At 68.1% G+C, this 14,932-nt stretch overlaps 3 protein-coding genes across 4 annotated transcripts; 1 reads left to right on the top strand and 2 right to left on the bottom strand.

The window, feature by feature from the left end:
* The first annotated feature begins 1,501 nt into the window (after positions 1–1,501).
* On the top strand, positions 1,502–3,866 carry WNT1 (Wnt family member 1). Its single transcript, XM_042019955.1, has 4 exons — positions 1,502–1,741; positions 2,015–2,268; positions 2,454–2,719; positions 3,003–3,866. Exons 1-4 carry the CDS (start codon positions 1,641–1,643, stop codon positions 3,489–3,491), a joined length of 1,110 nt encoding a protein of 369 aa, XP_041875889.1. The 5' UTR covers positions 1,502–1,640; the 3' UTR covers positions 3,492–3,866.
* Positions 3,867–9,238: 5,372 nt separating this feature from the next.
* Positions 9,239–11,433, bottom strand: LOC121660565 (basic proline-rich protein-like). 2 transcript variants are annotated; one of them, XM_042019957.1, is made up of 3 exons: positions 11,284–11,433; positions 10,461–10,535; positions 9,239–10,381 (listed from the first exon to the last, which is right to left on the bottom strand). In XM_042019957.1, the coding sequence occupies exons 1-3, from the start codon at positions 11,307–11,309 to the stop codon at positions 9,355–9,357; spliced, it is 1,128 nt and encodes a 375-aa protein (XP_041875891.1). In that variant the 5' UTR covers positions 11,310–11,433; the 3' UTR covers positions 9,239–9,354. The 2 variants fall into 2 exon arrangements, with proteins under 2 accessions (XP_041875891.1, XP_041875890.1); XM_042019956.1 differs by lacking the exon at positions 11,284–11,433 and having other exon boundaries at positions 9,245–10,381; positions 10,461–10,862.
* Positions 11,434–11,507: 74 nt separating this feature from the next.
* On the bottom strand, positions 11,508–14,695 carry PRKAG1 (protein kinase AMP-activated non-catalytic subunit gamma 1). The gene is made up of 12 exons (XM_042019958.1): positions 14,585–14,695; positions 14,418–14,490; positions 13,903–14,006; positions 13,747–13,828; positions 13,612–13,670; positions 13,473–13,518; positions 13,312–13,366; positions 13,100–13,226; positions 12,591–12,756; positions 12,445–12,482; positions 12,197–12,343; positions 11,508–12,107 (listed from the first exon to the last, which is right to left on the bottom strand). The coding sequence occupies exons 1-12, from the start codon at positions 14,588–14,590 to the stop codon at positions 12,009–12,011; spliced, it is 1,002 nt and encodes a 333-aa protein (XP_041875892.1). The 5' UTR covers positions 14,591–14,695; the 3' UTR covers positions 11,508–12,008.
* Between the last annotated feature and the right edge of the window lie 237 nt (positions 14,696–14,932).

Below are 14,932 nucleotides of genomic sequence, written 5' to 3' on the forward strand. Positions count from 1 at the left end.
TCCGGCCCCGCATGACTGGTCCGGGGAAACCGCGGCGGGGGGATTACCCCCCCCGGTCCCCGCCCCAACGGGGGACTCAGCTCAGGCCCCCCGGCCCGTCGGGCCCCGCACTGGGGACTTCACACCCACCCACACCCGGCCCGGGAGGGGGGTGACGAGGACAGAGTCTTGTCCCAACCAAGACCGGACCAGCACCGGCCCTGCGTGACCGTGTTCTGGCCGTGGGCACGTCAGGCCTCCCCCGCCAGCGTCCGAGCACCCCCTGCCCTTCCTTCTATCCCCCATCCCTCAATCCCTCCACTTCCCCGGTCCATCCCTACCTCCGACACCCGGTACCGGCCCAGACTGGGCGCTTCCGGGCAGCGCGAGTTGTAGACACCGTGGGTGTCAACGGGCACGTTCACGGGGCTCCGGGGTGCCGCCGGGACAGCCCGGGACAAGCCGGGCTCGAGCGGCTAGAAGAGGCTGTCGCCCCGTCCCGCCGGGCACGGACCAGGACGGGAGAGGGTTCCGTGGGCTCTGGAGAGGCACCGACGCAGCCTCGACGGTCCACGTCCCGGGGGGCTACATGTGGTGTACCCCGGAAAGCCAGTGGCCCCGGGACGGTGTCCCCGGGCTTTCCCGGGATTGTGGTCCCCGTGAGCCCTGGGTTGTCACGGAACTCTGCCTCCCCCGTGCGCCCCGGACTGTCCCGGGAGATCCCGTCACTCCTGTGCACCCCGGGCTGTCCCGGGACATCCCGGGCTATCCCAGTTCCCCGCTCCCTCCGTGCTCTCGGAGCCGTCCGGGGCCGTCCTGGGTTATTCCGGGACCGGCTCCTCCTTGCGCCGGGAGCTGTCGCGGGCCGTGCCGGGCTCCCCCCGCCGGTGCCGGTGCCTGTGGAACGTGTGCGCGGGACGGCAGAGAAGGCGGGGGGCGACAGCCGGGAGCTCTGGGCACGGGGCCGGGGCGCAGCCACCCGCCGGGCTAATCCGGGCCGTGACGGACAGCCCCGGCGCCGCCGCTCCCGCCGCCCCGTAAGAGGTGCCGCAGCTCCGCCGCTCCCCATTGTTAGGGCGAGGACGCGGGGAGGCCCCGCGCGGCGGGACCGGCCCACGGGGACCCTCCGCGCCGCCCCTATAAGAGGGAAGGGGCTGGAAGATGCTCCCGGGTGCTGAGCGCTGTGCACCCGCCGCGCCGAGACGAGTCCAGCCGTGCCGGCTCCCCGGGGAGCTGCCGGTACCGACCACCGGCACCGGGTACCGCGCACGGACCGCCGAGAACCAGCACCACTACCGACACCGGGTACCGCGCACAGAGTGCCGAGCGCCGGGCACAGAGCACCGGGTCCCCAGCACCGGCACCGCGAACGGAGCGCCCGACGCCGCGCTCCAGGGCCCGGTCAGTGTGCGCTGGGCACCGCACCCCCGACGCCGCGCCCCGGCCACCGGCTGCAGCCCGGTGGCGGTGGCGGTGCCGGCCCGCCCGCCCGCCCGCCCGGCGCTCCCCGCGTCCCCCCGCGGCCGTCCTCATCTCGGAGCCGCCCCGCGCGTCCGGAAACACGCGTGGATGTAGCGGCCGGGCCGGGGGCTCTGCGGCACCATAAATACCGGGACGGCCGCTCGCCCGCGCACTCTGCCGGGGCTCCCGGGGCCGGAGCCATGCGCGCCGCCGCGCTGGGGCTGGCGCTCCGGGCACTCTGGGCTCTGGCCCTCTCCTCCCTCTCCAACACGCTGGCAGTGAACAACAGCGGGCGGTGGTGGTGAGTCGGACAGCACCGGCACCGGCACCGGTACCGGCAGCGGGGTGGTGAGGCGGGAGGGCAGGGCTGGCACAGGCACAGCAGAGACTGCCCCGTGCCCAGGGATGGGGTGTGCGGGGGGACACAGGGCTGCGACCCCCGTTTGGGATCCCTACAGGGATACCAGGGAGGAAGATGCTCCGGTCACATCGAGGAGCCCCCAGGGAGGTTGAGGTGAGGAGGGAGGTGCTGGGCACCCCCCACCAGTTGTCACCATCCCCACCTGTGCCACAGGGGCATCATCAACGTGGCCTCGTCCACCAACCTGCTGACGGACTCCAAGAACGTGCAGCTGGTTCTGGACCCCAGCCTGCAGCTGCTGAGCCGAAAGCAGCGCAAGCTGATCCGGCAGAACCCCGGCATCCTGCACAGCGTCAGCTCCGGCCTCCAGACAGCCATCAAGGAGTGCAAGTGGCAGTTCCGCAACCGCCGCTGGAACTGTCCCACCTCCCAGGGCCCCAACATCTTCGGCAAAATCGTCAACCGGGGTGAGGCTGGGGGGCAGTGCAGGGGTCCCCAGACCTCCTCCAAGCACCCCCGTGTTGGGATGCTCAGCAAAGCTCCCCTGGTTTGCCATGGGGCATCACCAGCCCATCGTGATGGAGGGTCGGGGGTGCCGGTGGGAACCCCCTCCCCATCCCGGCAGCATCCTGAGGCCCCGCTCCCTCCACAGGCTGCCGGGAGACGGCGTTCATCTTTGCCATCACCAGTGCCGGTGTGACACACTCGGTTGCCCGGTCGTGCTCAGAGGGGTCCATCGAGTCCTGCACCTGTGACTACCGGCGCCGTGGCCCTGGGGGTCCTGACTGGCACTGGGGGGGCTGCAGTGACAACATCGACTTTGGTCGCCTCTTTGGGAGGGAGTTTGTGGACTCCAGTGAGAAGGGCCGAGACCTGCGTTTCCTCATGAACCTGCACAACAACGAGGCTGGGCGCATGGTGAGGGCACTGGGAGCTTGGTGAGGGCACTGGGGAATGGTGAGGGCACTGGGGGCTGTGGGCAGCGCTGGGGTGGGCACGGAGGTGAGCATGGCCACCAAGACCCTCAGCCTGCTCCCATGTGTGGGCTGGGAACTGTTTGAGATGGGTTTCGCACTTGTCTTTGGGACAAGTGATGTCTGAGCGGGATGTGATGCTGCAGAAACGAGGGGTGTAGGAGCGTGGTGGTCCCCGGAGGGGTCCCTGGCTGCTCACAAGGCCCCAAATTCCCCCTTCCTTCCAGACGGTCTTCTCGGAGATGCGCCAGGAGTGCAAGTGCCACGGCATGTCCGGCTCCTGCACCGTCCGCACCTGCTGGATGCGGCTGCCCACCTTCCGTGCTGTGGGCGACGTCCTGAAGGATCGCTTCGACGGCGCTTCCCGCGTCATCTACGGCAACAAGGGCAGCAACCGGGCATCACGGGTGGAGCTGCATCACTTGGAGCCCGAGAACCCGGCCCACAAGCCCCCCTCGCCCCACGACCTCGTCTACTTTGAGAAATCCCCCAATTTCTGCACCTACAGCGGGAAGACGGGCACAGCGGGCACAGCCGGGCGGTTCTGCAACAGCTCCTCGCCGGGGCTGGACGGGTGCGAGCTGCTGTGCTGCGGGCGCGGGTACCGCACACGCACCCAGCGCGTCACCGAGCGCTGCAACTGCACCTTCCACTGGTGCTGCCACGTCAGCTGCCTCAACTGCACCAACACCCAGGTGCTGCACGAGTGCCTGTGACCTGCCCCGGGACCACCCTGCCCAGCCCCGGAGGGGGTCTGCGCCACCCACCCCCCATGACGGGTGCCCGGCTGGATTGAAGGCACCCAGGGGTGGGGGTGTGGATGTGTCCTGGGGACCCCCATCCCGCCATGGGTGGGCTCAGTGCCACGCACCTTCCCGGCCACCCCCCGGCTCCACGGGGTCCCTTCTTGCTGTAAATAAAATATTTATTGTGGACGGTTCGGTGCCGCCGCCCCCCACCCTGCTTCGCTGGCCCCGGGCCCTGTTTTTTATAATTAAAGATAATAATTAATAATAATTAATAATAATGATGCTTTGTTACAGGTGTCACTGATAGCCTTTAGAGAAGAATAAAGAATATATTTTTCTCAGTCCTGCCCCGCTTCGTGTCTGGGGGGGCTGGGGGAAGGAGGGGATGAGCTGTGGGGGGACACCAATGTATCCCAAACTGTGTGATGTGCTGCCCATGTCCATCTGTCCATCCATCACTTCTCCATCCCCTCACCTCCCCATTCCACGTCCATCAGCCCCTCCGGCTGCTGTCTGTCCATCTTTCTCCTCCTTCCCTCCACTCTCTGACATCCCCTCCCCGCAGACCCCCTTCTTTCTCCCGCTGTGCCCGTCTCCATCCCAGCCATTCCTGCCGCCGCTCCCGGCCGGGACGTCCATCCCCACGGCTGCGGCGCCCATCACCATGGCACCTTGACTGCAGCATCTCCGATGCTGGAATTTGCCGGGGCGGTGGGGCTGGTGCCGCAGAGGCCGGGCGTTGGGAGCGGCCCCGGGAGGTACAAGACGACAGACAGGGAATGAGCATCGTCCATCACTGCTCCCGGCCGGGGCTGACGGCTCCCCTTGGCTCCGGGGGAAAAGCAGGGCCGGGGAGGGCACCGGGGTTACCGGGGCAGGGGCCAAAGGGGACAGAGATGGCCACTGGCCCCACAAACAGCCCCACATCCATGCGTGGGGTCTGACCACAACCGGAGAAAGGCTGTGGCAAAGGTGGGGGGAAGCTCCGTGGTTGGCAGGTGTTCTGCTGGCATGGCTGCCCTCCTGGGACAGGCATCTCTCTGGGACAGACTTCCCTCCGGGATGGGCATCCCTCTGGAATGGGCATCCTCCTGGGACAGTCCTCCCACTGGAGTGGGCACCCCACCGGGATGGGAATTCAGCACACAGGACATGTCCTGAGATGGGCTGAAATTTCCCTGGGATAAGCATCCCACAGGGGTGGGCATATCCCCAGAATGGGCATCCCTGGGAAGGGCATCCTTCGGGGACAGGTATCCCACGGGGACGGGTTTCCCACCAAGGTGGGCACCCCTCTGTGACAGGCACCCCTGGGGTGGGCACATATCCCCCCCTGCACCGTGACTTCACACTTGGGGACATCAAAACCTCCATCTCTGTGTCTGGGGGGCCCCCAGCCCGGTGCCCACCTGTCACAGGGGTCCCCACAGCCTGGGCTCCCCCCCCCGAGCTGGGAACCCCTCTGGGCCCCTGAGGCTCTGCCGCATCAAAGGCTGCGGGATGACGCTGCCACCACCCGAAATATCCCGCGGAGCCGATAGTGGAAAAGTTGATGTTTAGACTCAGAGGAGGGGGGGAAAAACACCCTGGAGGCCCCTGCTGCCCGCGCCAAGGTCAAAACACAGCCCAGCGTGGAGAGTAAAATACCAAAACGCAAGGAAAACGCCTGGAAAGGAACACAGCCCGAAATAACCCTCCGAGCATCTCCCGCCTGCCGGGTTATCTGCCTGCTAAATTCTGCTCCTGCTTCAGCATGAAAATAGCCTGTTTTCCTGCGGTAGGAGTCAGGAATATAGATAATGACATTCTTATAAGTCACCTCTGTTACTCAGCTTTTCCTGCATGTCCTGCTGGGCACCTCGGGCAGCCGCGACCCCCGGGCGGGCAGAGGCACCCCGGGCACAGACCTCCCCGGCTTGGACAAATACTCCTGGGTGCTGGAAATAGCTGCTGTGGGCCAGCGCAGGGACAGGGACAGGGACAGGGCGGTCCCATCCTGCAGCAGCCTGTCACATCTGGGAAGCCGGGTAACAGCTGGATGGTGGCCACAAGCTGGGCCTGATGAGGGCTGGGACAACCCCCTTCAGGGATGGGGTGCAGGGGGGCTCTGCCCGGGGGTGTGAGACAGAGAGACAGGATGACACACGGAAATGCAGGACAGAGGGACAGGGCAGCTTCCAGGATAGAAGGAAGGTGTCATTCCCAGAAATGCAGGACACTGGACAGGACAGTACCCAGAGGTGTGGGAAAGAAGGACAGGACAGTGCCCAAAGTTTCAGGACAGAGGGACAGGATGACACAGAGAGATGCAGGACAGAGCCATGCCAAGAGGTGTGGGTCAGAAGGCAGGTGTCATTCCCAGAATCTAGACAGAGGGACAGGACAGTGCCCAGAGATGCAGGACAAACAGACAGAGCTGTGCCCACCTGCCCAGACTCTCAGGTGGTCCCGTTCCACCTGCGGGACCGCCCCCATCCCATCCCATCCCATCCCCTGTCACCATCGCCAGCGGCGCAGCCCCGTCCCGGCTCCCCTCGCCTCCGGTCGATGCGGACCCACGTCCCGCCAGCTCCCGGCTTGTCCGGCCGCCCCCTCCCATCCGCCGCATTCCTCCGGCGCGGGGCCAACGCGCCCAGCAACGGTGGCAGCGCTGGCCTCTAATCCCCGGGCATGCCAGCCCCGGGGGGACCGTCGCCGTCACCCACTCCCTGATAGGTGACCAATGCCCGAGACGAACAATTAGGGACAAAGCGGAGCCGCCGGGGGCTAACGCCGGCCTTCACGGGTGCCTTGTGCGGCATTCGGCGGGTTTAATGAATTGTCCATCAATCCTTTCAGCTCCGCTCGCCCGGGCTGGATTAATCTGAGAAGCCGCAGTGGGGAAGGAGCCGCTAAGCCTGTATTTATTACTCTGCCATTGTAACTAATTGAGGTAATTATCTGTGACTCCAACCCCGCGCAACAATGCCGCATTCACCGGACCCTTCCCGCCGGCTCCTCGCGCGGCCTGGGAGAGCCAGCACCGCAGGCAGGACCGCGGGGATGCAGGGACACGCTGGGGACGGCGGGATGTGGATGGTCAGGAACGTGGCGTGGCTGGCACCGTGTGTAACCAGGTGACACCGCACTCTGGGGACACGGACAGCACTGCTGGCACACGTGAGTTGTGGCATGGCCAGTGCCAGCTGCATGTGTGGGTCATGGCTCTGCGGGGACACTGCCAACACCAGCACATAGATGGACAAAGATCTCTGGGGACACCACTGTCACCAGTGACACGCGAGGGTCACAGCTCTGGGGACACCGCCAGCACTGGCACATGCATGGACATAGCTCCTTTGGGACATCGCCAGGGTCAGTGACACACGAGAGTCACGGCTCTCTGGGGACGCCAGTGACCACCAGTGACACACAAGTGTCGCGACTGTTTGAGCATCAGCACATACATGAGCACAGCTGTCTGGCGACATCGCTGTCACAAGTGACACACAAGGGTCGTGGCTCTCAGACACCCCCAGCATCCACGACACACGTGGGTCACGGCTCTCTGGGAACACAGCCAGCACTGGCACACACAGGGACACAGCCCTCTGGGGACACCGCCGGCACCAGTGACACAGGAGGGTCACAGCTCCCTGGGGACATCGCCAGCCCCGGTGACACAGGAGGGTCACAGCTTCCTGGGGACATCGCCAGCCCCGGTGACACATGAGGATCACAGCCCTCTCGGGACACCACTGGCACCAGTGACACACGAAGGTCACAGCCCTCGGGGGACACCACCGGCACCAGTGACACACAGGGCTGCCGTGCCTCTCAGACAGGATGACACACGTGGGTGACGGTTCTTTGGGGACACCGGTACCGCTCCCCCCGCCGCTCCCGGGGCAGGACCCCCGGTGCCCCCCGGTGCGATCGGTCACCGGCTGAGCGGCGACATCTGGCGGCCACAGGCGACAACGCGTCCCTGGCCGGGGACCCCGGTACCGGGCGGGACCCCCCCGGTCCCACGCGTTGGCACCGCCACGGGCTGAGCCCCCCTGGCCCCGGGGGTACCCCGGGCTGCGGCGAGTTTCGGGGGCCGGCGGGTGCCCCGGGGGTGCCGGGGGAAGGCGCTGGCGCCGGCGCAGCCCGAATTAGAAGGTGATTTTCCCGGCGGGGAGCGGGTTTGGGCAGGAGCTGATCCCACGGGAAGGGCCGCGCCGCTGCCCCCGCGTCTGGGACACCCCGCGCCACGCCGGGCAGCGAGCCGAGCCGCGGCGTGACGTGCTGGGCTGAGCTGTGCCAGGCTGTGCTGGGCTGTGCCAGGCTATACCAGCCTGTGTCAGGCTGTGCCAAGCTGTGCCAGTTTGTGTTGAGCCAGGCCAGGCTATGCCAGCCCGTGCCAAAATGTGCCAAGCCGTGCCAAGCCGTGCCAAGCTGCAAAGAGCTGTTCTGGGCTGCTCCGGCCTTTGTGAAGCTGTGCCTGGCCATGCTGTGCCGTGTTGTGCCAAGCTGAGCTGTGCCAGGCTATAGACTGTGCTAAGATGTGCCAAGTCGTGCCAAGCCTTGATGAGCTGCACCGAACAGGCTGTGCTGAGCCGAACCGTGCTGAGCTGTGCTGAGCCATGCCAGGTGGTGCCAGGCTGTACCAAGCTCTGCCAGGCTGCCCTGAGCTGTTCAGGGCTGCTCTGGCCTTTGCCGAGCTGTCCCTTGCCATGCCAAGCCATGCCAAGACTGCCGAGTTGTGCTTGGCTGGTCTGGGCTTTGCTGAGCCGTGCCGGGCTGCTGTGCCAAGCTGTGCCAGGCTATACCGAGCTGTGCTAAGATGTGCTGAGCCGTGCTGGGTCATACCAAGCCACGTTCCAAACTGTGCCAGGCTGTGGCAGACTGAATCGTGCCATGACAACGTGTGACAAGGTGTGTGGATCATACCACACCTTGCCAACCATCCCACACTATGCCAGGCCATGCCAAGCCGTGCCAGGCGCCGCTGTACCTGGTGCAGGACCACGGCTGTGCCACGGTGGGCTGCAGTTGCCGTTGTGGCTCAGGCCAGACCCAGGTGTGGGACTTCGGTGCCATCCTGGCCACGTGCCAGCACAGGGGACACACGGGGTGACGTGGCCCTGGGGGTGCCCCCCCAGCCGCCCGGGTGGCCCTGCTGCGGCAGCTGCCCCGTGCCGTGACCTCCGGGCCGGTGTCACCGCGATAATGACAGGGTCGCGCAGGGGGGCGGGGGAGGAGCCGGTTTTAAATAACGTGCAAATTGGACACGATATTTGTGCGGTTTCCTGGGGCCGCGGGGATCCTCCCCCCCCCCCGCAGCGTGACTAAGAGGTGGCGGCTGTTTGGGGGGGACAGTTCCCCCCTGGTGACTCACTCGGGGTCCCCCCCCGGCCGTGACGTGGGGCCGGTGGCCGAGGGCCAGTCCTGCTGCGCTCACCTACTCATTATGGGGGATACGGGGGGAGCTGGCACGTCCCGCCCGTGTCGTGACGCACTGCGGTGCCCGCCGGGACGCCCGGGACCTCCGACTGACCCCGACACCACAACGGGGAGGGAGTCTGGACACCGGGAATGTCACGGGGGTGTGCCCAGACACCTGTGGCCTTGCCGGGGTGGGTGAGGGGGGCCACAGGGAGGCCTGAGGGAGTGACGGTCCCCCCCGACCTCGCACAAACAAGGGGCAGAGGCAGCACACCGGGATCCCGGAGCTTTTATTGGGGTCAGCCCGTGGGAACTCCAGTCCTGAGCCCCGCCCCAAGACCACCCGCCAAGCCCCGCCCCTGAGAACCACACCCTGGCAAACCCCGCCCCAGACGTGCCACACCCCGGCAAGCCCCACCCCTCAGGCCGGAGTGGGGCTGGCGGGGCCCGGGGGGGCCCCGGTGCTCTCCAGGCTGCTGCTGCTGCTGCTGTAGGCGCGGGGGTCTCGGCAGAGCCGCTGCCGGGAGCCCCCCACGCTCCCCTCGGCGTCCGAGTCGGAGTCGGGCGCCGTGTGCCGCCGGATGCGGGACACGGCCTCGCGCAGCGCCTGGGCGTACAGCACCGGCCGCCGCGGGGGGAGCCGCCCCCGGGGACCCCTGCAGCCCCCCGGGCTCCGCCACGGGCTGCGAGGGCTGCCCGAGGGCTCCCGGGGGGGTGAGGGCGCAGCAGAGGGGCTGACGGCCCCAGGGGGCACGGAGGGGCTGCGAGGAGGGGTGCCGGGCCCCGGGGAGCCCTTGGCATAGCGGACCTGCTGTCGCTGCGGGGGTGGCACGTACTGGGCCCGGACCACCACACGGGTGGCGTCAATGAGGACGTGTCCCCCCGTCCCCCGCCGCCCCCTCCCGCGCCCCGGAACCCGCTCCCGGCCGGCTGCCGCCCGTGGGAGCGTCTGGCAGTGCCGGGGGGTGCCAGGCTCCCCTGGGGACAGCTGCATCCCACGGGGCCACCGGTGCTTGGCCTCGGTGGCCGCCCGGGGCAGCGTGTGGCTCCAGCCGCTCGGCAGAGCCCCCCGGGCCCGAGGTGCCGGCGGGGGGCTGCGGGGTCCCCGCAGGGGGCGGAGCTGCAGGGTGCGGTGGGGGCCGTCGTGGGCGGGGGGGGAGATGTCCGGGGGGGGTCCCCCGCGGCGGGCGTGGGCCGCCTGCACCCGCTGCATGTGCACCTCGTAGGTGGGGGGGCCCAGCTTGTCCCCCGACACCGGAGGCCGAGGTGCAGGCACAGGGTGCCCCCCCCAGGGCCCACTGCCCCCCGTCCCCTCAGGCTGTCGTGGGGGGCAGGGGGTGGGGGGCACCCGGGGCCGGGTGGTGAAGTCCTGCAGGCGACAGGGAGGGTTGGAGGGCACCGGGGGCCAGGGGGGGGCCAGCTCGGCCACAAAGCGCTTCTCCAGGTACCTGCAAGACAGAGACGGGGAGTGAGGGGCGCGAGGGGTGGGTAGCGGGACGGGCCCCCCACCCCGCCGTCCCCACTCACGCGTACTCCCCGGCGATGCGGCGGTAGGTCCAGGGGGGCTCGGGCCGGCACCCCGCGGCCATGCCGGTGCCCGTGCTGCAACACGCCACCGTGTCGATCTCCACCAGCACCAGCTTGGTCCGCTCGCAGATTCGCAGGCGCCCCGCGCCCCGCTCCGGACCCCCCAGCATGGCCCCGGCTGAGAGGGGGGTCCCCGCCGCGGGGGGCTCACCGGAGCCTCGGCGGAGCCACGCGCCCGCCCACGCGCACCCACCTGCCGCACGTGCGCTCCCCGGGACCCCGTGTCCCCCCCGGTGCCACCTCGAGGCAGGGTGACCCCCGGGCGGCCGGGAGACCGGCGCACCGCGGGGACCCCACCGGCCTTCCCAGGGGTGTCGTGTCGCCTGTGTGTATGTGCCCGGCCCCCCCCGGGGGATGGCGGCCCCCCCTGCGACAGGCAGGCGATGGCGGGTTTGGCACCAAGCGCTGCAGCCCACGCGGGCTCCGAGCGGAGCTTAGCAACCCTCCGGCGGCGGCATGGCAACCGGCACAGCCCCCCCGAGTCCCCCGGGCCCCCCGGTACCTGCCCGGCTCTCTCACCTCGCTCTGCAGCCGCTGCCGGACCCCGGGACTGGCAGGAACAGGGCCCCCGGCCCGGCCGTCCCCTCCCCGCCAGGAATGTGCCTCGCTCAGCACGGCCGGGCCTCGCGCCTCCCCTGTGGGCACCGGCTGCAAACCCCGGCGTCCCAGCTGCCCGCGACCCCCGCCATCCCCCCGCGGGACCCTAACGTCCAGCTCCCGCCCTTAAACCTCCCCCGGGCCCTGCCCGACACCCCCCGCTCACCGTGGTGCCCGCCAGAGGGTCCCCATGTCCCGCCGGGTCCCTGTCTCTGTCCCATCCCCAATCCTGGCCTTTTAGAAAAGCCACAGGCGGAACAAACAGGGATTTAGGGTCTGGGCGAGCTCAGCAGATTCCCCCTTCCCACGGGGGGGGCCACACCCCCTCCCCATGCTCCCCCCTCCCCGGCCAGTGCCCCCCCCTCCTCCGTGCCCTGCACCGAGCCAGGCTGGTGCCAGGTCTGTGTTTATTCGTGGTTTCTCTCCACACACGAAGCAGTGGCGGGCGTGGGCAGAGCCGGGGGGACCTGGGGGAAACCCCTGGGGGCGTGGGGGGGGTCCCCGGGCCGGGTGGAACTGAGGGGGTTTCACCAAACCCAGTGAGACCCCCATGGGAGAGGGGGCAGGGTGACAGGGACGAGGGCCCACACAGGAACAGCCCTGGCGTGGATATGGGTGACCCAGGCTCGGCACCTCTGGAGGGTTGAGGGCTGCCCCCATCACCCCACACGGCTTTGGGGTGCAGGGCACGGCACGGGGGGGCTGCGAGCTCCCCCCCATCCAGGGAAGGGCAGCGGGGGCTGTCCCAGGGCTGGGGGTTATTGCTGGATGCTGCTGGTGAGTGGGGGGCACACCCCAGGTGTCCCCACCAGCCCGGGGGGGGGGGGCACAGTGTAGCAGGAGAGGAGAGTGGGGGGCTTGGGAGGACTGAACCCCCTCCCCCCCACCGCCTCAGGGGCCCTGCGGGAGGACCAGGGCTTGCAGGATGTCCGAGAGGGAGACAATCCCTTTAACCACATCGCTCTCGTCCACCACCACCAGCCGGTGGACCTGCGGAGAGGGGGACACAGGGAGGGGCTGAGGGGGTGCGGGGACCCCAGCACACTCCTCCCGACCCCCCAGCACCCTGGGACTGTTACCTCAGCCTCGACCAGGCGGTTGATGATGGCTTCCAGCGTCTCGTGCTTGTAACACTTGAGGACGCCCTCGAAGTAGTGGGAGCGGTGCTGCAGCGCCCGCGTCACCGTCACATCCAGGTTGTTGTAGGTCTTCTCAGCTGCCAGGTTCTGGGGCAGGGACAGGCATTGGGGACACAGCTGGGACTGGGGGCACCCCCACCACCCCGCAGCGTCCGCCCAGCCCAGGATTTCCCCCCACCAGTACTCACAATAACGTCGAATTTGGAGTAGATGTCCACCACCCGCCCTGGGGAGGGAGGGGAGCAGCTCAGCCAGGCCCCCGGTGCTCCGGAGGGGACACAGCCCCCAAGGAGGTGACCTGGGGACAGGCAAAGCGAGGACAGGACAGCCTTACCCGAGTCGTCGACCACGGGCAGCGCGGAGACGCGGTGCTGCACGAAGATGCCCAGGGCCACGTAGATCGGGGTGCTGGTGCCAACCACGGCGATGTTGCTGTAGGTGCCGATCTGCAGCTCCTCCAACATCCGTGCCATGAACTCAGGCTTGGGGACCTCTGCGATCTGCAGGGGATGGTAAGGGGACAGTGCTGAGCCCAGGCCTGGAGGTCTCAGAGTGACCCCTGGAGCAGCCCGGGCCAAGGGTTCCGGGGCAGCTTTGGCACAGCCTGAGATGGCACAGGGACCTGGCACAGCCTGGGCTGGCAGTCTTGGGGTGGTACTCGGGGTAGTCCCAGGGTGGTACCTGGCACAGGGACCTGGCACAGCCCAGGATGGGGATCCTGGGGCAACCCCTGGCACAGCCTGGGCTGAGGAGCTCAGGGTGGTACCTGGCACAGGGACCTGGCACAGCCCAGGCCGAGGGTCCTGGTCTGGCCCCCACCATCACCAAGGGGCAGAGACTCACAAAGAGCTTGAGGAACTTGAGGATGCGTTTGTGGGTGAGGATGTAAAGCGTGTTCCCCGAGTCGGGGTCGATGACGGGCAGGCGATGGATCTTGTTCCGGATCAGGGAGGAGACGGCGTCGAACAGGCTGTGGGGCGGAAGGGAGGGGGAATTTGGGGTGTCCCCGGGAGTGCCACCACCAGCTGTGCCCCTCTCCCTGCCCCCCAGGGTACCTGGCGTTGGGGGAAATGCAGACCAGGGGCTTGAAGGAGTCTTGCAGATAAACCTCTGTGGGGAGAGGGGGGGTGAGGGGAGTGGGTGGGTGGGATGCAGCACCAGGGGGTTCCGGGCACGCTGGGAAGGGCGGGAGAAAGTGGGCAGAGATCCCCCTCACCTCTCCACGTCTCTATTTTATGCTCCTCTAGCTCATAGATCTGCACCTGTGAGGAAGAGGAGAAACCCGGATCACCCAGCCAGGGTCAGGCGGGGCGGGCAGAGCCCGACCTGAGCCCCCCAGAGACCCCGGCTCTCACCATGGGCGACTTGTAGTAGCGGTGCAGGATGTTGATAAAGTCAGTGATGGTCAGCATTCCTGGGGGACAGACAGCGTGAGGAGGGTCCTGCCAGCCCCCCCCCAGACCCCAGAGACCCCTGTCCCCCTCGCTCACCTACAAAACTTTGCTTTTTGCTGTCCCACAGCGGGGCTGCCCGGACACCGTTGGTGACCAGCGCGAAGAATGCCTTCTTCACCTGCAGGCACGGGGGTCAGGGAGCCCCAAAAGTGCCTCCCCGGCCCCAAAAGTGCCCCCCCGGCCCTGGCACACCTGCAGGGATGTGTCGAAGACGACCAGTTTGGAGCTGGTGGGGATCAGGTCGTAGCAGCGATGGGATTTCATGAAGGCGGTGTAGGCACCGCGGTGGGTGTCCCCTGGGGCGGCAGCGTGAGGGGGCACCCCAAAACCTGGAGCACCCCAAAACCCGGGACACCCCAAATCCCAGACACCCCAAATCCTGTGGCACCCCCAATCCCGGGACACCCCAAATCCTGTGACGCCCCAATCCCGGGACACTCCGAACCCTCGGATACCCCAAGTTCCGTTTCACCCCCAATTCCGGGACACCCCGCTCAGGGCTCTGCGACACCCGCATCTCCGGGATATCCCCAGTCATGGGGCATCCCAAATCCTGCGACACCCAGCTCAGAGCTCCGGGATACCCCAGACTCCGGGACAGGAACCCCGCAGGAGCTGCAGCCCTCGGGACACCCAAATCACCGCGTCACCTCCTGTGCCGGGACCCCCCCGCACGCCGGGACCTCCCAGGCCTCCCTCGGAATCACCTTCCAGCCCCGGGGGGCTCAGCTCCGCCGGGCTCTCGGCGGCCGGGCCGGGGTCAGGGTCGGGGCCGGGATCCTGGGGACAGACACGGCTCGGGTCAGACGTGGCCGCGGCCCACGGTCCCCGACCCCCGCCGTGTCTCCCCAGGTCCCGCTGTCCCTCCCACAACCTCCATGGGTCCCGCTGCGTCCTGAGGCGCCGGTGCCCCACTTCAGCCCGGCTCTGGCCCCGCGTTCACCCGGTTCCTGCTCCCGCTTCCCCGCGGCTTCCGGATCCACTTCCGCCCGGTTCCGGGCACCACTTCCGCTCGGCTTCCGGATCCACTTCCGCCCGGTTCCAGCCCCACTTCCGCCCGGTTCCAGCCCCGCTTCCGCCCGGTTCCAGCCCCACTTCCGCCCGGTTCCAGCCCCGCTTCCGCCCGGTTCCAGCCCCGCTTCCGCCCGGTCCCCGGAACAACTCGGGCCCGGTTCCCGGCCCCCCCACGTGAGCGGCGCGCCGCTGTCACGGCCGGGAGGGG

This window comes from Corvus kubaryi, unplaced genomic scaffold (assembly GCF_017639235.1).
Source record: "Corvus kubaryi isolate FWS band 111438036 unplaced genomic scaffold, C.kubaryi_AGA036_p1.0 36559, whole genome shotgun sequence".
In the NCBI taxonomy this organism is placed as follows: domain Eukaryota; kingdom Metazoa; phylum Chordata; class Aves; order Passeriformes; family Corvidae; genus Corvus; species Corvus kubaryi.